The 17,873-nt window shown below is 52.3% G+C and overlaps 1 protein-coding gene across 4 annotated transcripts in view; it reads right to left on the reverse strand.

Moving 5' to 3' along the window:
• Positions 1–17,873, reverse strand: part of GRIN2A (glutamate ionotropic receptor NMDA type subunit 2A) — a 62,864-nt gene that overhangs the window by 11,515 nt on the left and 33,476 nt on the right. For all 4 annotated transcript variants that reach the window (XM_039367927.1, XM_039367930.1, XM_039367928.1 and 1 more), the window contains 8 exons: positions 13,429–14,021; positions 8,673–8,787; positions 5,940–6,145; positions 5,296–5,464; positions 5,033–5,186; positions 4,115–4,240; positions 3,090–3,319; positions 2,283–2,443 (listed from right to left, as the gene is read on the reverse strand). In XM_039367927.1, coding sequence (XP_039223861.1) covers positions 2,283–2,443; positions 3,090–3,319; positions 4,115–4,240; positions 5,033–5,186; positions 5,296–5,464; positions 5,940–6,145; positions 8,673–8,787; positions 13,429–14,021 — 1,754 coding nt within the window. The remainder of the gene's footprint in view (positions 1–2,282; positions 2,444–3,089; positions 3,320–4,114; positions 4,241–5,032; positions 5,187–5,295; positions 5,465–5,939; positions 6,146–8,672; positions 8,788–13,428; positions 14,022–17,873) is intronic.

The following is a 17,873-nucleotide window of genomic DNA, read 5'->3' on the forward strand; positions in this document are numbered from 1 at the left end:
ACAAGAGCGCAGCTTCTGTGGTCTATAAATATGGCCAGAAGAATCCTTCTGCAATCTATCTTGCCCCCCAGGGGCTTTTCCTGTGCCTCATCCGTTGATCTAACACAATGGAGCAGATGATGCTGGGGGGGGGGCTCTCCTAGTTACCACAGGTGATGAATGACGGCTCCTGATCCCACCCAGCAGTGTTTGCGGCATTGAATGGTGCCGTTCCCAGCTGCAGCCCAGCCCAGCCCAGGCTGACCCGGTGGGGCTGGTTTTGGTTCTCCTGCACCCAAAGAGATCAGGGGGGAGAAAGCAAGCTGCCTCTGCCACAGAGAGTCCTCATTTAGCGACTGCCTTGTTTAGCAACATTTAGCAGTTACAAATGGAGATGAAAAAGTCACTTTGCGACCCGTCCTTGCCTTGATGACCTTTGCAGGTCTGCAAAGCAAAGTGGAAGGAAGGCGGCAAACACAATTGCGGATTCGCTTAGTGACCTTTTCACTTAACAGCAGAGTTGCCAGTCTCAATTGGGGTCTCTAAATGGGGACGCACCATCATCCTCTTCTTGCTGCTGGGGCTTTTCCACTCCCGTTGCTGCTTTTGAACGGAAGTCCCAGGATCCCTTCGAGTTTCAGGCAACGCCATAAAAATAGTACTTTGATCGATGGCCATCCGCTAGGTGGGGGGGGGAAGATACATTATGGGGGTCTTTGCTTTTAAATCCAGGCTGTGCACAAGGTGAGTCATGAGATGGGGGGAAGGATGGGAAATTTCCATTAATTAGCACCCTGATCTTGCTTGATCAGACTTGGGCTCAACTGCAGCCATTCATCGCCTTGTTGAAAACACGGCTGGCCTCGCTCTCTGCTCTGGGGTGATTTTATTACCTTATTTCTTCTTGTTTTTGCTCCAGCTGGGCCAGACGTGATTTACAATTACTTTTAGGAATAATAACTAAAGCGTGCAATGCTAGATGTCCATGGCATTCAATAAAACACTCCCTCCCACAAGCTTTTCCCAGAGTGGCCAACTCCCCATTGGCCAGACAGGGTTGCCACCTTCCCCCCCCTCCCCCCGCAACCGCCCCCCCTCAGGCTGTGATGCGGCTGCTTCCTCCTCCGGACACGCAGCTTTCAGTTACTGCATCCGTAACTCAAAATAGACAGTGCGTTGTCAGTTGTGTAGAGCGTCATTTTTCAGCGAGGGAACATTCATCACGCCCTTCGCAACACTTGACAGAGAATAAAACACCAACGTGAATTTCCACAATGGGGTGAGGAGGGGGAAACAGGCAGAGATTCCCCCCTCCGAAGTCCCAGAAAAGAGGCAGGATGTGTCCCGTCCTTCCCTTGGCTGAACCGGGAATAAGGCGGCAGGGATGCCCGGCAGCTTTCGGTAAGGGAAAGGGGTATTTGTTGGCTGAATTCAGGACTAGAGCTCTAAGCTGGAGGGATTGTGGCCCTTTAATGAAACCTCCAGGACCAGAGGCAGTCTATCTGTCAGAGCCCTTGTAGCACAGAGGTTAGAATGCAGTATTGCAGGCTATTCTGCATTCCCACGGCCAACAGCTCGATTCTGACCGGCTCAAGGTTGACTCTGTCTTCCGTCCTTCCAAGATTGGTAAAACGAGGAGCCAGATTGTCGGGGGCAAAAATGAGGAGCCAGACTGTCAGGGGCAAATAGGCTGACTGCAGACCGCTTAGAGAGGGGCTCTAAAGCACTGTGAAGCAGGACACAAGGGGCTGCAGCTGTTCAAGGGCCAGTTGCTGGGAGCCCCCCCAGGAGAAAGAGTTTCTCTTCCACCCTGTTTGTCTCGTCAGCTCAGGATGATGGTCTCGGACGAGAGAAAAACTCCCTAAAGCAAACGTTTCTCAACCTTGGAAGCTGGAAGATGTGTGAACGTCAACCCATCGGCTCCTCCTGGCATTGCTTTGTCTGCCAAACTTGAGATTTTAAAGGATAATGCAGTCAGATGTTTGAAACGTGGGGCTTCTCTGCCCACTCCTCAGAGCGGCTCTTTGCCGCTCCCTCCCTCCCCCCCTCCCCCCCTCGGGAGCAACCGCCGAATGCTCTGGAGCCGACAGCCAAAGCGGTGGCACATTGACCACGAAATCATGGGACATGACAGGCGATTTGCACCGTCAGCTGCAGGCAGCATCCATCAGCAGAGGCGGCAGAGACCTGGGGATCACCAGAGCACGAGGAGGTTGGGGGGGGGACTCCCTGGCAAGGGGCGGCTGGGGCTGTAGAGACCAGGCCCATTTGGGTGCTGGGGGGGGCTCAAGTTCTCCACCTACCCGGTTTTCAAGCTGACCAAAGCGTCCTCCACTCCCTTCTGGTTGTACTTCACCATGTAAGCGTGCATCTCCTTGTAGTTGTTGCGGATGTTCCTCTCGGTGCTCCCGTTGGGGACAGTCCCAAACCGGAAAGGAGGGGAGTAGGCGTAGGGCTGCTGGAACTGGGGGGGGGGGAGAAGACATCACAGTTCCCGCGTCTCCCAAGACTGCAGTTGCCCCCTCAGCCTGGCTGGCATGGAGGGGCACCAGACTTGCCAGCAGCATCCAGGGAAGAGCAGACCCCAACTCAGGAGAAGTCCAAGAAGACCCCCCCCCCCTTGCACACACGCCTTCCTGCCTGGCCTGCCTTGTTGCTGCAGCCTCAGAAATGCTGCCTTGACCAGTCAGACCATCCTCCACCCCACCCCCCACGTGTTTGAGTGCATCTGAAAGAGGAGAAAGGCATCCAATTAGCTTATTGATCCAAGCCTTGTTCATTCCCAGACTTCTATAAGAATCATATAAGTTCACCTGAACTATCCAGAATTTTGCAAAGCAGTTTGCAGCAGCCACAAGACACAAAACAGCACATACCAGAGGCACGTAGGCCAGAAAAATACACTAATGAGAAGGAGACGTGTGCAAAAGCCAACATCAAGGGGGAAGGACCTGCTAACAGGAATACGTGCATCAGAAAAAGTGTGCAAAGGGCACGGATTAGGGGAAGAGGTGTGTGCAGGCCTACAAATGTTTCTGCTGATTTCGTCCTGGTTTCAAACGCAGCCGAATGTCTGGTGGGTTGGAGAAAAGAGAAGCCATCCCACTGACCTTCTTATCGCTCAGCCCCGTGACTTGGTCCACAAATTCCTCCTGGATCATGAAGGCAGCCAGGTTGGCTGTGTAGCTGGCCAAGAAGATGACCGCAAAAAAGGCCCAGACCGAGACCATGATTTTGCTGGTTGTGCCTTTCGGGTTCTGCACCGGCACAGAGTTGTTGAACACCAGGCCCCACAGGAGCCACACGGCCTTCCCGATGGTGAAGGAGGGCCCGTGAGCATCTGGTGGGACGAAGGAGGCGAGAGGAGATGTGTCAGCTTAGGGGTCGCTCCACACACGCAACACAACTGCCCAACCATTTTCAGCTCTCTTTCTTTGCTCTTTAGCACAGTCCTTTCGCTTGTGAGGACAACTGGGAACAGAATTCCTGTTGCTGAGCCCTATCCTGGGTCATCGCAGCACGGAAAGGAAACCGGAGCCGCACCCGCCCAGAAGGGTGTCACACGCGGCTGTGATGTGCGCTCAAGCGATCTGGCAAGGGGGGAGATGCCCTGTACAGCGGCTGGACCAGGAGCCCAGCTGGCATGGCCCATATCCCCCTGGGAGGGCTTGCTGCTGATGAGGCCCTGTGCCCACAAGGCACCGGCCTGCCTCACCCAAAAAGCTACTCCAAGGGTCAGCAGGCAGGAAGAGGGCAGCTGGGCTTGGGCCAGAAGTCCATCCCCTCCAGACTGTTCTTGAATCTGGAGGATCCACTAAAAACGACTCCTTTTCTTCCTGGCTCAAAGACGGAGATCCTGCCACTTCCACACGCTGCTGTGACAGGGCTGGCACAGCGCACGGTGAAGGATGTCGGGAAGACCTGCCCCAGCCTCCCACATGGGGCACACCTTTCCCAGCCCCCCCCCCAAGGCCAGGTTGGGCAGAGTCCCCGAGTGATCCATGGTCGCCAAGTCAGGGAGAGAGGCTGACCTGGGTCACCTCCCGTGGCTGCTTCCCCTGGTTGAGGGGGGTACAGAGGGGCAGCGCCCACTGGCTGAACAAGGACTCTTGGGGGGGGGACAGAAATGCACTACCTTTCCCCTGGGCCAGGTTGCGGTTGTAGCCCACCGGGCTGAAGTACTCAAAGACAAAGACGGCGATGGCTGACACGACCAGCAGCATGACGAACATCATCACCCAGACAGACGCGCTGAAGGGCTCTGGAATGAGAAGCGCGCCCGGTGGAGCAGCCTGTCTGCAGCAGGAACAATGATGCGAGACCCCCAGCTGCCAACCTCCCCCCTCCCCACCCCCACCAGTCCCTGTCCCCTCCCTCCGCACAAGCCAAGTGGCAGCTGCTCATCTCTCAACGCAACCATGTTGGCTGAGCCGCAATGCAGGTTGGTGAGCGGCAGACATGGGGGCAAAAGCTCCAGTGGGCCCAGAAGGCCAATGCAGCCGGAGGCATCCGCCCCTCCCGCCCTGCCAAGCAACTTCAGGGAAGGGGCTGCTGGGCTCAGCGGCAGCTCCACAAGCCCACCACGGGGTGCCTGTGATCAGAGCAGGGAGAAAGAGGCGGGTAGTTTGCTGGCTCAGAGGCTACATCATTAGGACACCTCTGAACAGAGGTTCTCTGCCCAAGTTCAGCCTAGGGCAGGCAAGGCTGACCTAGAGAAAGGAACCAAGCAACCCAGCTCCTCTGCCTCCTTGGCCTCTCCTGTAGGAAGGAGCTGGGCCTGTGGAGCTCACGGGAGATGCCAGTGGAAAGTGGGGCTCCAGCCTGAGGCTGAGCACAGCCTGAGCAAAGCACCTGGGTTCCAAAAACCAGCCCTGAAGAGAAGGAAAACCCTGCTTCATTGGGCCCGAGGGAGGGAGGGAGGGAGGGAGGGAGGGAGGGAGGGAGGGAGGGAGGGAGGGAGGGAGGAAGGAAGGAAGGAAGGAAGGAAGGAAGGAAGGAAGGAAGGAAGGAAGGAAGGAAGGAAGGAAGGAAGGAAGGAAGGAAGGAAACTCACCTAAAAAAGCAGAGGGAGAAACGGTGCCGTTGCTCCGGGAGACCATGACACTGATTCCAGTTTCCACAAAGGGCACCGAAAAATCAACCACCTCTGAGCGCTCGCCATTGATGGTGAGGGACCCAACCGCCATCACGGCTTGCTTCTTGACCACCTGTTGGCAAAGAGAAAAGAGGGGATGGGGGAAGCTCCAGCTCACGCCCAGGAAAAAGTAGGGAGCGTTTGGCCCAGCGGAGAGAGCTGTTTGAAGCCGCAGAACTCACCTCCCCGATCATTCCATTCCACTCGTTGTTGATCTTTTTCCCGTGCTTCCCATTGATCACAAGATAGAGGTCATAGGTGAACTGGATGGTCCTTGAGAGCTTCTTCAGGATGTCAATGCAAAACCCTTTGCAACATTTCTTCAGGTTCTTTCCTTCTTTGGTGATGTTGCTGAGGAGACAGGCACAAAGATCATCCTTTCTTTCTTCTTCTCCCCCTCCCTCTCCATTCCTTCCTTTCGCTTTAAAGAAGGGCCGAGTAGACGGAGGAAGAAAGCATGTGTAACAACAGCTCTTGCTGCACACCCAGGTGGGCGGCAACTCTTGGTCAGCTTTGACTGGCCTTGACAGCCTAAGGAGGCCACCCCCAGAAAATTAAAAGGAAATTGAAAAAGCTTCCGGAAAAAGGCCTGTCCGACTCCTGCCACGGACCTGCCACGGGGCCACGGAAAGGCCAGCCTTCGCCTTGTAAGAGGGACAGGGGATCCTCTATTGAGGGGGCAGGGCAGCCCCACATCTAAATAAAGGGCAAAGGGCTGAATCTGCAACCTGGGCCCCCGCCGGCTTCTCAAGACCTTCCCAGACGCGGCTCCCTGGGAAAGGGAGGGGCTTCGGGCTCAGCAAGGGCCAGAGACCCCTGGGCTTACTTGATGACGACGTATTTCCGGCAAGGCACTGTGTTCTTCACACAGGTCTCCGTCAAAGGGTCCATGTCCTCCACGATGACGAAGGGAGCCTCCTCCAAGGTGACGATGCTGAGGTGGTTGTGGTCTGGGACGCTGTCATTGAAAGAGTTGAACCGCGGCCACACGGAGTATTTGTGCGTCAGCGTCTGGTTCTCCCATTCGCCCACCTGAGGAGCCAGCACAGGCAAGTAAGCACAGGTGGGCACAGCTGAGTGGCAGCCACACTTCCAGGGAGAAAAAAGGAAGGGGCGGGACATTGGAGTTGGGGGAGTTGCGTGGGCAGAAGGCCCCTTAGGATCCTGGGATTATTTGTCCCTGGGTTTTGTTTAAGATCTGTATTTTATCATCCTTGCAGCTGCTGCTTTGCAGAAAAAATAAATTTTTGAGCATTTTCCACAAGGAACAAGCCTGGGTAGTTTGTGCTGCCTTACAGGATTGCCCAGGACTGGTGCTCAGTCTACTGATATCTGTCCACAAGATGCATCCAGATTCATTTCCTCATTTATTATGCCGGGATAATGCCCCTTTAATTCACAACACGTCCCTTCTAGGTCTATTCAGCCAGGGGGTGCCCCGACCACCTTTCCTGCCAGCCCCACCTCTTCAGCTTAATAGCGCCAGGAATTGTGATGCCTCTGAATTAAAGCGCTCTGACCTTATGCTGCCCTGATGGAAAATCTTGACATTCTCTCCAGGCCGGCAAGGAGACATGGCCAAGTTGGGGAAAGAGCTGCTGGAGGAGGGGGGGGGGACACAGAAGCACCCCGCTTCCCTGCCTGCTGCCCTCCTGGTTACAGCCACAAATCCAGCTAAAAAGGGGGGCTGCTTTTTTTACAGGTTGTGGCGGCACAGGCAGCAGGCTGCACGGGTGAATTTTCTGAGGCACAGCTCAGGTATCGACCAGGAATTCTTGCTGGAGTCAGGGCCACCATCAAGATGTCAAAGTGTCTTTCCAGGACAAAATGCTCACAGCTTTAAATCCAGTAACCTCGGACGACAATTTGGGTCTTTGCTTGGCTGCCCAGCCAGAAACTATGACCCAGACAGACCCCTACAGGTCTCCAGTTTGCAATATGCAAATAGATACACACACACACACACACACATATAAATACAAACACACACACACACACACACACACACACACACACATTTGACAATGCCACGTGTTCAAGAACAGAAGCCTGAGGTGGTATGGGGCTACAGCAGGAGGCAAGAGGCTGCACACACCCACCCAACCTTCCTTGTTATGGAGCTTCAGAATAATCCATCACACATCCAGACACACTTCAAATAGCCAGGTAACATTTCCATCAGCTCCAGCATTAAAATAATTATTAATTGTAATTAAATGGCAATGTTTAGTCAATGCATTGTTTAATAGGCAAAAAAGCTAGACAATGTGTTTCCTACTAAGCCACATGCAGCATTTATTTTAATTACTTTTCGGCGAAGGCGCGTGATAGCTACAAATGGCTGCTTCCAGTTGTAGAAAGACCATTTTAGGGGGAACTCTTTAAAATGATCTTTGCAATTCTTTTACCTATATGTGGAAGTGTTTTTTTTTTTTTACGGTGCACCCTTGTTCTGCTCCACTGGAAGAAAATTCGATATGAAATCATCAGAAAGTAAGAAGGCGGCAGAGGGTGGAGGGAAGGGCCTTGCAGGAGGGAAGGCGCAGCCTCTGGGGGACTTGGCCAGGAAAGGGTTATCTGAGTCCAGGCCATGGATGCAACGTGAGTGGAAATCTCAGACAAGCCCCTCCTTAGTTCACATAAAGAAAAGGGGAGACAGGGTGAAAGGCATTCAGATTCTCTTACTATAGCTTTACAATAAGAGTAGCTACATAGCATTGGTTTCTTAGCCTGGTCTACCATGTAGGCCTGGCATTACTTTACACCAGAGCAGGTATTCCTCACCTCCACAGGAGGGTCCCCAATTTCTATTTGAAAAGTTTGCCAACCCTACGCCAGATTAAAGATGAAGAACCCTAAAAAGAGGTGGCTTTTCCCCACTAGTATGAGGTGTATCACGCCTCTATTTAAACTAATTCTCCAGGCAGGGAAGTCAGCCTGCATCAACCCGATGCCCATTGGCACCCCCCTTTTTTTAAACTCGTTCCCGGAGTTAGGACTAGCCTAGCCTCTCTCAACCAATCCAGCCCCATCTGCCTTGATTAGTCAGATTTCTCCCAGGTGGGAGGCAGTGGAAGCTCTTTGAAAAGAAGGGTCTGGAAGCTGCAGGCCAAGCCCACCTGCCACCACTGAACCAGGGGGCTTCAGAAGTCCTCTGCACAGCTGGCTGGATGGAGATCCAGTCTTGCTCTCCCTGTGTCAGCACTGCAGACTCTGCCTCCCAGCAGCTCTGCGGGATCGCAGATCCCGTGAGCTTTTCCTGTCTCTGAGACCCTCGTGGTTCCATTTCGGGGTTCTCTGGATGTCCAAAGGGAGGGTCCCACCTCTCTCGAGAAAGAGAGGAGCGCTTTAGGTATAACTGCAGCTTTTAATCAAGCATTTGCCGCACCAACCGTCCTCGGGAGGGGAAAGGCACACCTGAACAAAGGAAGCAAACTTTGAAGCCAGCTGCACACACAAACACAAACACTCTTTTGTTGCCTGAGTGAAAGTGCTGGCCATCCCCTCCTCTCTCTGCTGACCCAGCTGACCCAGACCTCCCCTGGTGGACATGGGTTACCTTCTCCCAGGCCCGGGTCTGGTTGAGGACGGTGACCACGAGCCGCGGCTGTGCTTGGTAGCCGTCCGTAGTGAAGGATAAGTCTCGGCCTTTCCAGGTCACGTTCATCATAAACCTTGAAAGAAAGGAAATGTTCAAAGAGAAATTAATGAGCTGTCCAGCTGTTAATGAGAAAGCTAATTCAGTCACTGGATTAACTCTGATGAAACATATGCTATAAATCCTCTCTTTGTTGTGAAAAACCCATTTTTTAGGAGCCAGGATCCAACCCATCATACGGACGCCTGGCAATTAGTCCCACTAAGAGGGCAGCGACATTTACTTCCTATCCAAGGGTGGAGCTAGAAGTGACGAGGGGGATTTTATGGCCGAAGACGCGAAGGAGGTGGGAGACCCTGACTGGAAGAGGGGCCAAGCTTTAGATGCCCATGAAGGAAAGGCTGCAGTCGCCCTTAGGTGACCAGACGCTCGGCCCCGTTTATCCCTTTGCTGCCTGGGCACCTTCAGGACTGGGCGTGAGAGTCCCTGATGGGAAGCAGTTGCCTTTGGCCAATGGCCAGAGGAACTCCAGAGCCAGATCCTAGGTCCAACCTGCGGCATTTCCAGGGAGGGCTGGCAAACCGAAGTCCACTTTTAAATGGACTTTTAAGAAGGGGTGAATTTCCCCAAACACATCCTTTCAAAAGAAAAAAAAAATCTCGTGGGATGCAGTGGCTGGGCAGCTGACTTGGCCCAGGGCTGCTGGGTCCCCTTTGAGGGTTGCAAGGCGGCTGCTGGAGAGTTGGCCACACAGACACGTTCAGCCTGTCTTGGGGAGGGACATCAGATAGGGGGACTGAATCATTTAGAAAAAAAATGCTAGCCTTGCTCATAAATCCTTAATGCAATTATTAGAAGGGGGCTTATTTCATAGGCAGTTGGGCAACGCAAGGGGGACACCTTGTGGCCAGCTATGAAAATAGTGGAAAAAACGGGACTGGCGGGGGGGGGAGGGAGGGAGGGAGGGGGAGTCCTCTCCAGCCCATGCCAGCTTCTTGGCTGGAAACCGGCCGTCCTGCCGAGGCTCGGCCAGAGCCCTCCCTGGAAGGCAGAGAGTGCAGCCTGCAAACGCTCGGCCCAATTCAAAGGTCCGGTCTGGCCTTCAGATCCTGGGGGACTGCATCTGCCACCAGAACCCGTGAAAAATGATCGACCCGGGGATAAAATACACAACAAGATAAAATAAGGACAGGAGAAATGGGGAACGAGGCCATTGCAGTGAAACCTCACCTTTGGAGCACCAGCCTGAAAGCCCCACTTGGGCAGGGCAGTCAACACACTACATTACAACTGCGTGTGGCTGTGTGCAATATACTCTGGTGCAGGGTGCACGTCACAACGATCATCCTCACAATTATTGCCACGGCAGTCAAGATGCAAGCGAGAAATTCAGTGTGAACACCACTTGCTTTCGCTGGAGGGGCAGAACGTTTGAGGGGCTAAGCCTCCTCTAGAGGAATCCCGCTGCTCGCCCCCCTCCTGGAGCCCGCTAGAGGACTGCAGTGAGCAAAGGGCGGCTTAATCACAAGACGCATGCAATAAACTGGGCGTGCTGGATTGCACGATCCCATCTTGATTATTGCAACACGCTCGAACTGGGGAGGCCCCAGAAGCGACAACCGATGCAGAATGCAGCAGACTAGGCTGCCAGCCAGCCTGAAGGCAGGTGGATCCCACAATTCCTGCCTCAAAAGGTCTGCAGGGGTCTTACACCTGTCTCACACTTGCAAGAAGGCTCTATTGCTTTGCTCCCAGGATGCGGAACACACACAAAAACACCCACATTCACAGGCATTGCCTGCTCCTTCCCCCTTCACTCTGCAAAGACGCATCTCTTCCACCAGGCGTTTAACACTCAATTGATTTTAATCATCATTTTAATTCATGCTTGTAACTTCTAACCATTTCCTGACATCCTGAGCACTTGCCGAGCGGAAAGGAAAGTGGGACAAAACCGATCCGGACGAAGCAACGAACCTAACCTGGGGGGGGCATCCATGCCCATCGGGGCTCCACACCACCCTTGATTCAGGAATGCACGAGAAAGAGGAATTATGTAAATCTCTGTCAGTGGCATTAAGAATACATTGGCGAGGAAAAACCCAAACACCAGAAGGGAAAATATTTCCAGGTTCCCCCCTTCGTGCAGGATGTCTTCCACCAGGCCTGCCTGTTCTGGTCCAAATGTTCCTCCTCTTCATAATGCTCACCACAGCCAACTAACTGTGGGACAACCTGCCACAGGACAATTTAACAATTCAATTTAATTATTTAAAATAAATAAATTATTTTAATTTTTGTCATTCACATTTCATTCTATCCTTCCTTTTGCATCCTTTCTTTAATGATTCTATTCCATCATGTGATATTTCTATAACTCTTGTCCCGTGGCAAGTTGGCCGTGGTGAATGCTCTACGCTGGAAGACTCAAGCACCTTCCGCCCTCTGAATCTCTCCTGATCCCTAAAAGGCTCTCCCCCTCCCATTTCTCTGCCCTTAATTCAGAACTTCCTCCCCTTCCAAATTGCCTTCCCGTAAAGTCTTTGGAAGCTCCCGGATAATTTAGAAGCTGGTGCTTTAAGCCCATAGCCAAGCGAGAGCAGAGCAGAAGAGTCAGCCCACCCTCTTCCTGGCTGTGGCTTCTGGGCTCCTTGCCTGCCTTCCTGTGCTTTTAGGCTGCAGGGAGTGTCTGACAGTACAATGTGCAAATGGGAGACTCTTCCATTTAAAGGAGGTGCTTTGTGTGTAAAGGGCTGTGCAGGCTGGTAACAGTTAATAAAGGTGACAGCATCCCAGGAATGACATGCAGCTGCTTCATCATCTCTCTCTTGCAAGGCCATGGCTTCAATGGGCACAGAAGCGATAAGAAAAAATGCTGCATTGACAGCAGCAAGAACAGGATGGAGTGGGGCTCAGAGAGACATGGTGGCCCTGGGGCTTTCAGAAACCCCTTAAGCAGGATTGGGGGGGGGGGGTCAAGTGACATCATCCAAGTCTATAAGTATCCTTCTTCCGCCTGCAGGCCTTCACACTCCAAAACTAAAGTTGGATGGGGTGACAAGGCGAGACAGCTACGTGACTCTGAGGGCCATCAGGAAGGGTGGAGGAGTTGGCCAAGGAGCACCAAGGAGCGTGGCTCCTGAGGGAGAAACGGCAGCTGCATCAGGGGATTCCGCTGCTGCTGGCAGCACCATGGACAGCTCCCCAGTGAGCTGCCTTCTTTCTTGATGGCTGCTAACCAGAGCTGGAGAAGACCTCAAGAAGTGGCCAGATTGGGAGAGTGTTAGGAATGGGCTGGGAGTCCAGCCAGTGACTCCCCACCCTTAGAACAAAAGGATGTGATCGTGGCAATAGAAGGCTCAAGGCTTTGCTGTGGATAGACGGGTCTTTCATGGAAGGCGGGAGCCCCTGCACAGGAGGAAAGATTCAGCTTTCCCTGACTTCTAAAGTGATTCTCTGGCCTTCTGGCTGCTAAACTATCGGTGCCAGTCCATGGGTGATTGTATCCATATTCATGATTTGAGTTGCCAAAAGCGGACAACATTTGAGAAAAGTATGATCAATATCCAGCCCTTGCAGAGATGAAGGCGAGAGGCTGCTGAGAAGTGCCCCCTGAGAAAAGGGGAGAGGGATTTAGGAGGATAGGGACCTGCATCAGCACAAACACCGCGAAGACAGCCGTTCGCCAAACAATTGTTCCTCCATGTTTATTTCGTATCTGCAGAGACATTTTCCCTTCTGGATGGGCCACTTCTGGGCTTCATCTACAGTCACAAAGAAGATCCCCAACATCAAGAGGGAAAAAAGTCACTGGCCATTAAAAAAGGAAATATACAAATAACGACAACTCTGTCCTCATAATAGTTTTAGTAGTGAGAACTGTTTTTCCAACATCTTATTTGTATTCAGGTTACAACAGCCAAGGTTGGTGGCTACATCTCCAGGATTCCGGCGGGATGGCTTCTGAATATTAATATGACCCTTCTCGGATCTAAGCCCTCCCCTTCTTAAAGCCACCCTCCTTGCTCCACTGAGACAGCCTGGCCAAAGAGCCCTGAGCTCTGGTATCTACTCATGTCGCTTAATGTGATGTTTTCAGCATGGAGCTGCTGGCAAAGACAGACAGTTCGGCGTCTGTGGAGGGTTTAGGGTATGAGTACTGACCAAGACAAATGGGCAAGAAGGTGGGCCCCACCCCCAGAAAGACAGTGTGTGCTGGCTGGGACAGACAGCAAAGGTCAGTTCAAAGCAATTTATCCAAGTGAGGCCACCCTTTCTGCATCCAGTGACATCACCAGCTACAGGGTCATCTCCTCCTGGCTCAAGGCCTAACAAATGAAATCTGGCTTTTCAGCAACATGCAGATGAGACAAGCAGCCTGAATGTATTCTGCTTGCCAGTGTCTGATGGGCTCAAAGTCCCTGGGAAGAAGGAGCTGCCCACAGCCACCCCAGCTCTCTTGAATCAGCTGTGAACAGGATCACAGGATCTTTCCTGGCTAAATTAACCAGTCTAATTGGGTTAGTTCCCTTCCTCCCTACTGCAGCCAATATCAGACCGAGCTGACCCACTGGAGGCAACTGCTTCCGCCTTCAGCCTTCTCCAAATGCTTCCCTAGATGGATGAAGCATGTTCCGAGTTGACACAGAGAAAGCTTTGCTCAACCTCTCAAAAACTATTTTATTTTCCAGAGTTTTAAAGAAAAAGGAAGCCTTACTTGTGAAGCATGTGAGAGGGGCGTTCGTTGTACTCTGACTGCCCGTAGCAACTGGTCTTCGCCTCAGGGATGAAGGAATATTTTTCCAGCATGGCTGCAGCGGCCGTTGTAATAATCCCAAGGCCATCCCGGATCCGAGCGTCCAAACTGTAGTCCCATCCATCATAGGCCACTGAAATCAGCCCTGAAGGAAAATTGTCAGGTGGGGTTTCCATGTTCCCACTGACCAAGCTGGGGACAACCCAGAAAAAGTCATAGCCCGTCAGGCCCAGGGAACGGGCTTCCTCCAGGATGTATGTGGCCTCATCTGTAGAGCAATAGAGCAGGATGACCGAAGAATGGATCTTCTTCAGCTGAATTGTGGACTTGGCATCTCCAACGGCCGCATCGAGGGTGACCACGTTTTGCATGTCCCAGCCGACAAAACTGTTCTCCACGGTGTACTTGACGAAGCCAATGAAGTCCCGGTAGCCAGGGAAAGTGCTGGTCACCACGGAGAATATGTGCCAGTCGTAGTATTGCATGAACTTCAGCATGGTGATGGCCTCCTGTTGGATGGATGCCCCAAACTGGAAAAAGGTAGACATCTCATCCTGCAAAGGGCAAGAAAGAACAGAAAGGTAGCTTCATGTTAGACTGGAGAAGAAATGGGGCTCCTCGCGGTCCCTCTGCTCCTTCCAGCATTAAAGTCAGCAAGGGGAGACTTTTCACTGAGGGGCTGCTGGCTTGTGATCCTGAAAGCTGCTTCTTCCCACATACTTCTCTGCCCTCTGTGGCCTGGCAAGCTGTCCTGGGTCACACAAGTCCCTTGGCTCAGCTCTCCACCTCTACTCATGAGTAGGTCTTCCCATTTAGGATTTTTGGTGGGCGAGACAGCCTTGCCAACAGTTACACAAGCCCCTTCTACTCTCTCGACATGAACGGCCAGTTCCCACGTGCACATTGTTGCTGGATTAACCCCACAAAAAGAAGATTTCTCAAGGAAAAAGCAAACACATCCAACTATTAGTCATCAAGCCTAATTATGCATGTAGAGAAATCAAGAAAAAAACTACGTGAAGACAGTCCCTCATAGTTATTCATAACTATATTTGTTCCAGCTAAAACTCTGTAGAATGTGGTGGGCAAATGGACAAATCAACCAGCCGCCAGAGGACCTGATCTTCTGGTTAACCTTCCACGTCCATCATCACCTGAAAAGGCGCTTCACCCCAACTCCCCTCAGCTGCTTTTATCCCTGCGCATTTCATGGGTGGGACAAGAAGGCCAAGTTCATTTATCCAAGGCCTTTGCCATTTCTGCACCAACAACGTGAGACTTTAAAAAGAGTCACTTCCACGGTAGGCAATTCATCTCCTGTAAACAGCCTAACCCCTAAATAAGTCATCCCTGTCTTGCTAACCAACATCGTGTCCAAATCACCACAAATGGCCAAGAACAGGTTGTGGGGCCATCAGGTAAACAACCGTCAAAAAGAGGATTTCGCTGCAGTGAGCTGACCCCCCCCTCCCTGGAGGGAAGGTGACAGAGTTTAGATCTTCAGAGTTGTGGTGAATCCTAGAGGCCTCCAAGGTAGGGCAGTGTTGGCAGGCCACATCCTGAGACGGGGAAACCGAGGCTCAGATGGCCCTTTGTAAACCCACCTAGTGAGGGCAGAGGGGAGATCAGAGACTTTCTTTCCCACCGCAAGGGTTTCCACCTGTTCCTAGGTAACTGCTACCTTACCTGCACTTACCTGCAAGTATCATGCCACAAGATCATTGAAAGGGAACTGGGCCACCTCCCAGCCCCACTTTGTCCCCTTATCGTATCCCAATCTAGTGCGTCCTTTGACATGGGTGGAAATTCTGGGGGCTCCTGCCCAAAATCTCAGCGGCAGGAGCCCATGCCCAAGCAAGAATCAGACCATTAAAAAAAGAGCCCATTTCTCCTTGCTTGATCAGACTGGGAGGAGAAGCCCGATTCCTCCAGGATTTAGCAAAGAACGGAGGTGGTGCAGCCACGTCCTGCTGTCTTCAGCCCACCTCAGCACCTCTGAAGAGCCACTTGATCCCCATCACTACTAACGACCAGGGATCTGTTCCTCCCCAGCCTAAAGACTGGAGCCCCATCTAGCAACTGGAACCACCTATGAATGGTCTCAAGCAGAAGCTTCATTGCTTGTCCCCCCCCCCCGGTGACAAGAATCTTGCCAGGCTGACCGCCTGCCCTTGGGAGCGGCCAGATAAGGCTGCAGGGGTTCTGGGGAGATCACCACCCTGGACACACCGTCCTCCAAGCACTCGTGTTTGCACCGCCAGCATCTGGTGACCACCAGCAGCCAAAAACAAGGATTAGAGGAAAACCGAGCGGCTCCAAGACGTGGGGGGAGGGGGGGTTGAGAAATGCTGTTCTCAGCAGAAAGGAAGGGCATCACCCAACACTCAGAACCCATTAATACCTCCATTAATAAGCACCATCGCCAATGAGGTGGTTTTATTGGACGTGCCGCTGTAAACCTGAAAATGGGATGGTTCTGGCTTCTGCGCATGAAGCTCACAAAACAAGACATTTCACTGGAATACAATACGAGAGCAGCTTACACACACACCCAAAATAAATTAGTTTTGTTTTTTTCCTCATCAAGCAGGTGTGCGTTAAGCTTTAATTGGCACTCGCCTTCAGGGTTTTCTGTTCTGGAACCTTCTTTACGATTCACAGGACAGAAACTGCAGTGCCCAATTTTGCCTTAAAATAATAAAACGGGAAGGAAGGCCGGCTCCTGAGTTCACCCCTTGGAAGGGCCAGAAGGCCAGAGATGGGAGGGGGCAACTCAACAGAGCAAACGGGGGCTTTTTAGGAAGGGGCAGATGCGCTAGAGCAGGTTCCCAAAGCTCAGAGGCGAAAGTAGCACGGCAAGGAGGGGGACAAGAGAGCGTTCTGGCATTCACACAACCTCTTGGCCAACGGGGCTTGAAATGAGCCCTTTTTCTTCTCCTGAATCAGAGGCGTCTGCAGGCTGGGGGATGTGTGTCCTGTGGACACCCTCCAGGAACACAGAGAGGAGCATCCTCAGGCTGGCAGGCCAAGCAAGAGAGGTTGCAGGGAGAGAGATGGCACTACCGCAGGAAGCGGAAGGCAGGTGGCTGTGGGGGGCTCACAGATCTGGTTATTTTATAAGGAAAAAATGTTGCAGAACAAGTTAATCCCTAACCAGATTCCAGCAATGAAGCATTAATCTCCTGCAGCATCGGCACCCTCTATTGCCAGGGCAGCTGGAGACCTGGTGGTCCAATCAGCATTCCTTGCCAAGGTCTGCTGGAAGCTGATGTTCAGCAACACCTGGCTGGCCACCAGCCCCTCCTTGCCTTCCAGTACAAGCCAGTATGTGAAAGATGTCCCTAGGCTGCGGTGCCAGCTCCCTGATGATTGAAGGCCAAACCCTTTAATTCAGGGATGTCCAACCTTGGCAACTAAGACCTGTGGACTTCAACTCCCGGAATTCCCCAGGCAGCCATGACCCTTGTGCTCTGGGACCCTTCTGCTCTCCCTGGATAGCCCTGGATCAAGGACCGGCATTGGGGAACCTGCTCTTAAGAGATTCTCCTAAGTAAGTCCTACTATTATGACTATTGATTGCCACTGAGGGCTACCAGGTCAAATCACAGCCCAGGACCTTCCCTTGCAGATCAGCCTCTCCCGAATAATCAATTCTTTCTGATTTATCCTTTGGAGGAAAAAAAAAGCTTGCAGGTGGAACAATTTGGAAGAACAATGGTGGTGCTGCTGGTTGCAAGGAAACAGAGCTGATCTCTCAAAGGGCTTGAGAGTCTGAATTCCACGTTCCCTCTTGGAGGTCTTGGTCCCCTCCGCACGCTGGGGAACTTTTCTGTCCACCGTCCCCTCCTCCTGGTCCCTGCTTTTAAAAAAACCAGGTGTCCCTCTCACCTCTCCTGGCAGGCCCAACCTCACCATGCAATTTATGTGTTTCTAAGAATTCTGCAGAGCTGGGAGATGTAATTTCCTCTGGCTGCTGATAAGTAGGCAGATGGCACTCTCCCCCAAATTCCCCTTGGAGAAAACTTTGATTACTATTTCACTGCTTTCTGCCTACTCTCCCTTCCAAACAATGGATGGGCTTGTCTCCTCTGGAAAGCCAAGCAGACTAATTACAGGCAGCCAAATGAATTAACCAAATTGGGGAATGACTGAATAAACAGGGGACTTTCCAAAAAAATGTTGTCATTTTTCTCTCCCACAAGCACACCCTTGGCTTGGTTGTGCTGCAAAAGAGTTGGGCCACCCAGAGCCATTTCTCGTCCTGAGGCCTCGTTGGCTGAGCTTTTGGATCAGAACTGGAAAGGTCCTTCCCAAAGTGGCCATAGAGATGCCAGCAGCTCAGACTGGTCCAACCCAGAGGTCCCATCGGGCCCCTGTGAGATGTACTGGGGCTCAGCTCTTCCAGA

This window comes from Crotalus tigris, unplaced genomic scaffold (assembly GCF_016545835.1).
Source record: "Crotalus tigris isolate CLP2741 ecotype Arizona unplaced genomic scaffold, ASM1654583v1 scf7180000020608.1315917, whole genome shotgun sequence".
In the NCBI taxonomy this organism is placed as follows: Eukaryota; Metazoa; Chordata; class Lepidosauria; order Squamata; family Viperidae; genus Crotalus; species Crotalus tigris.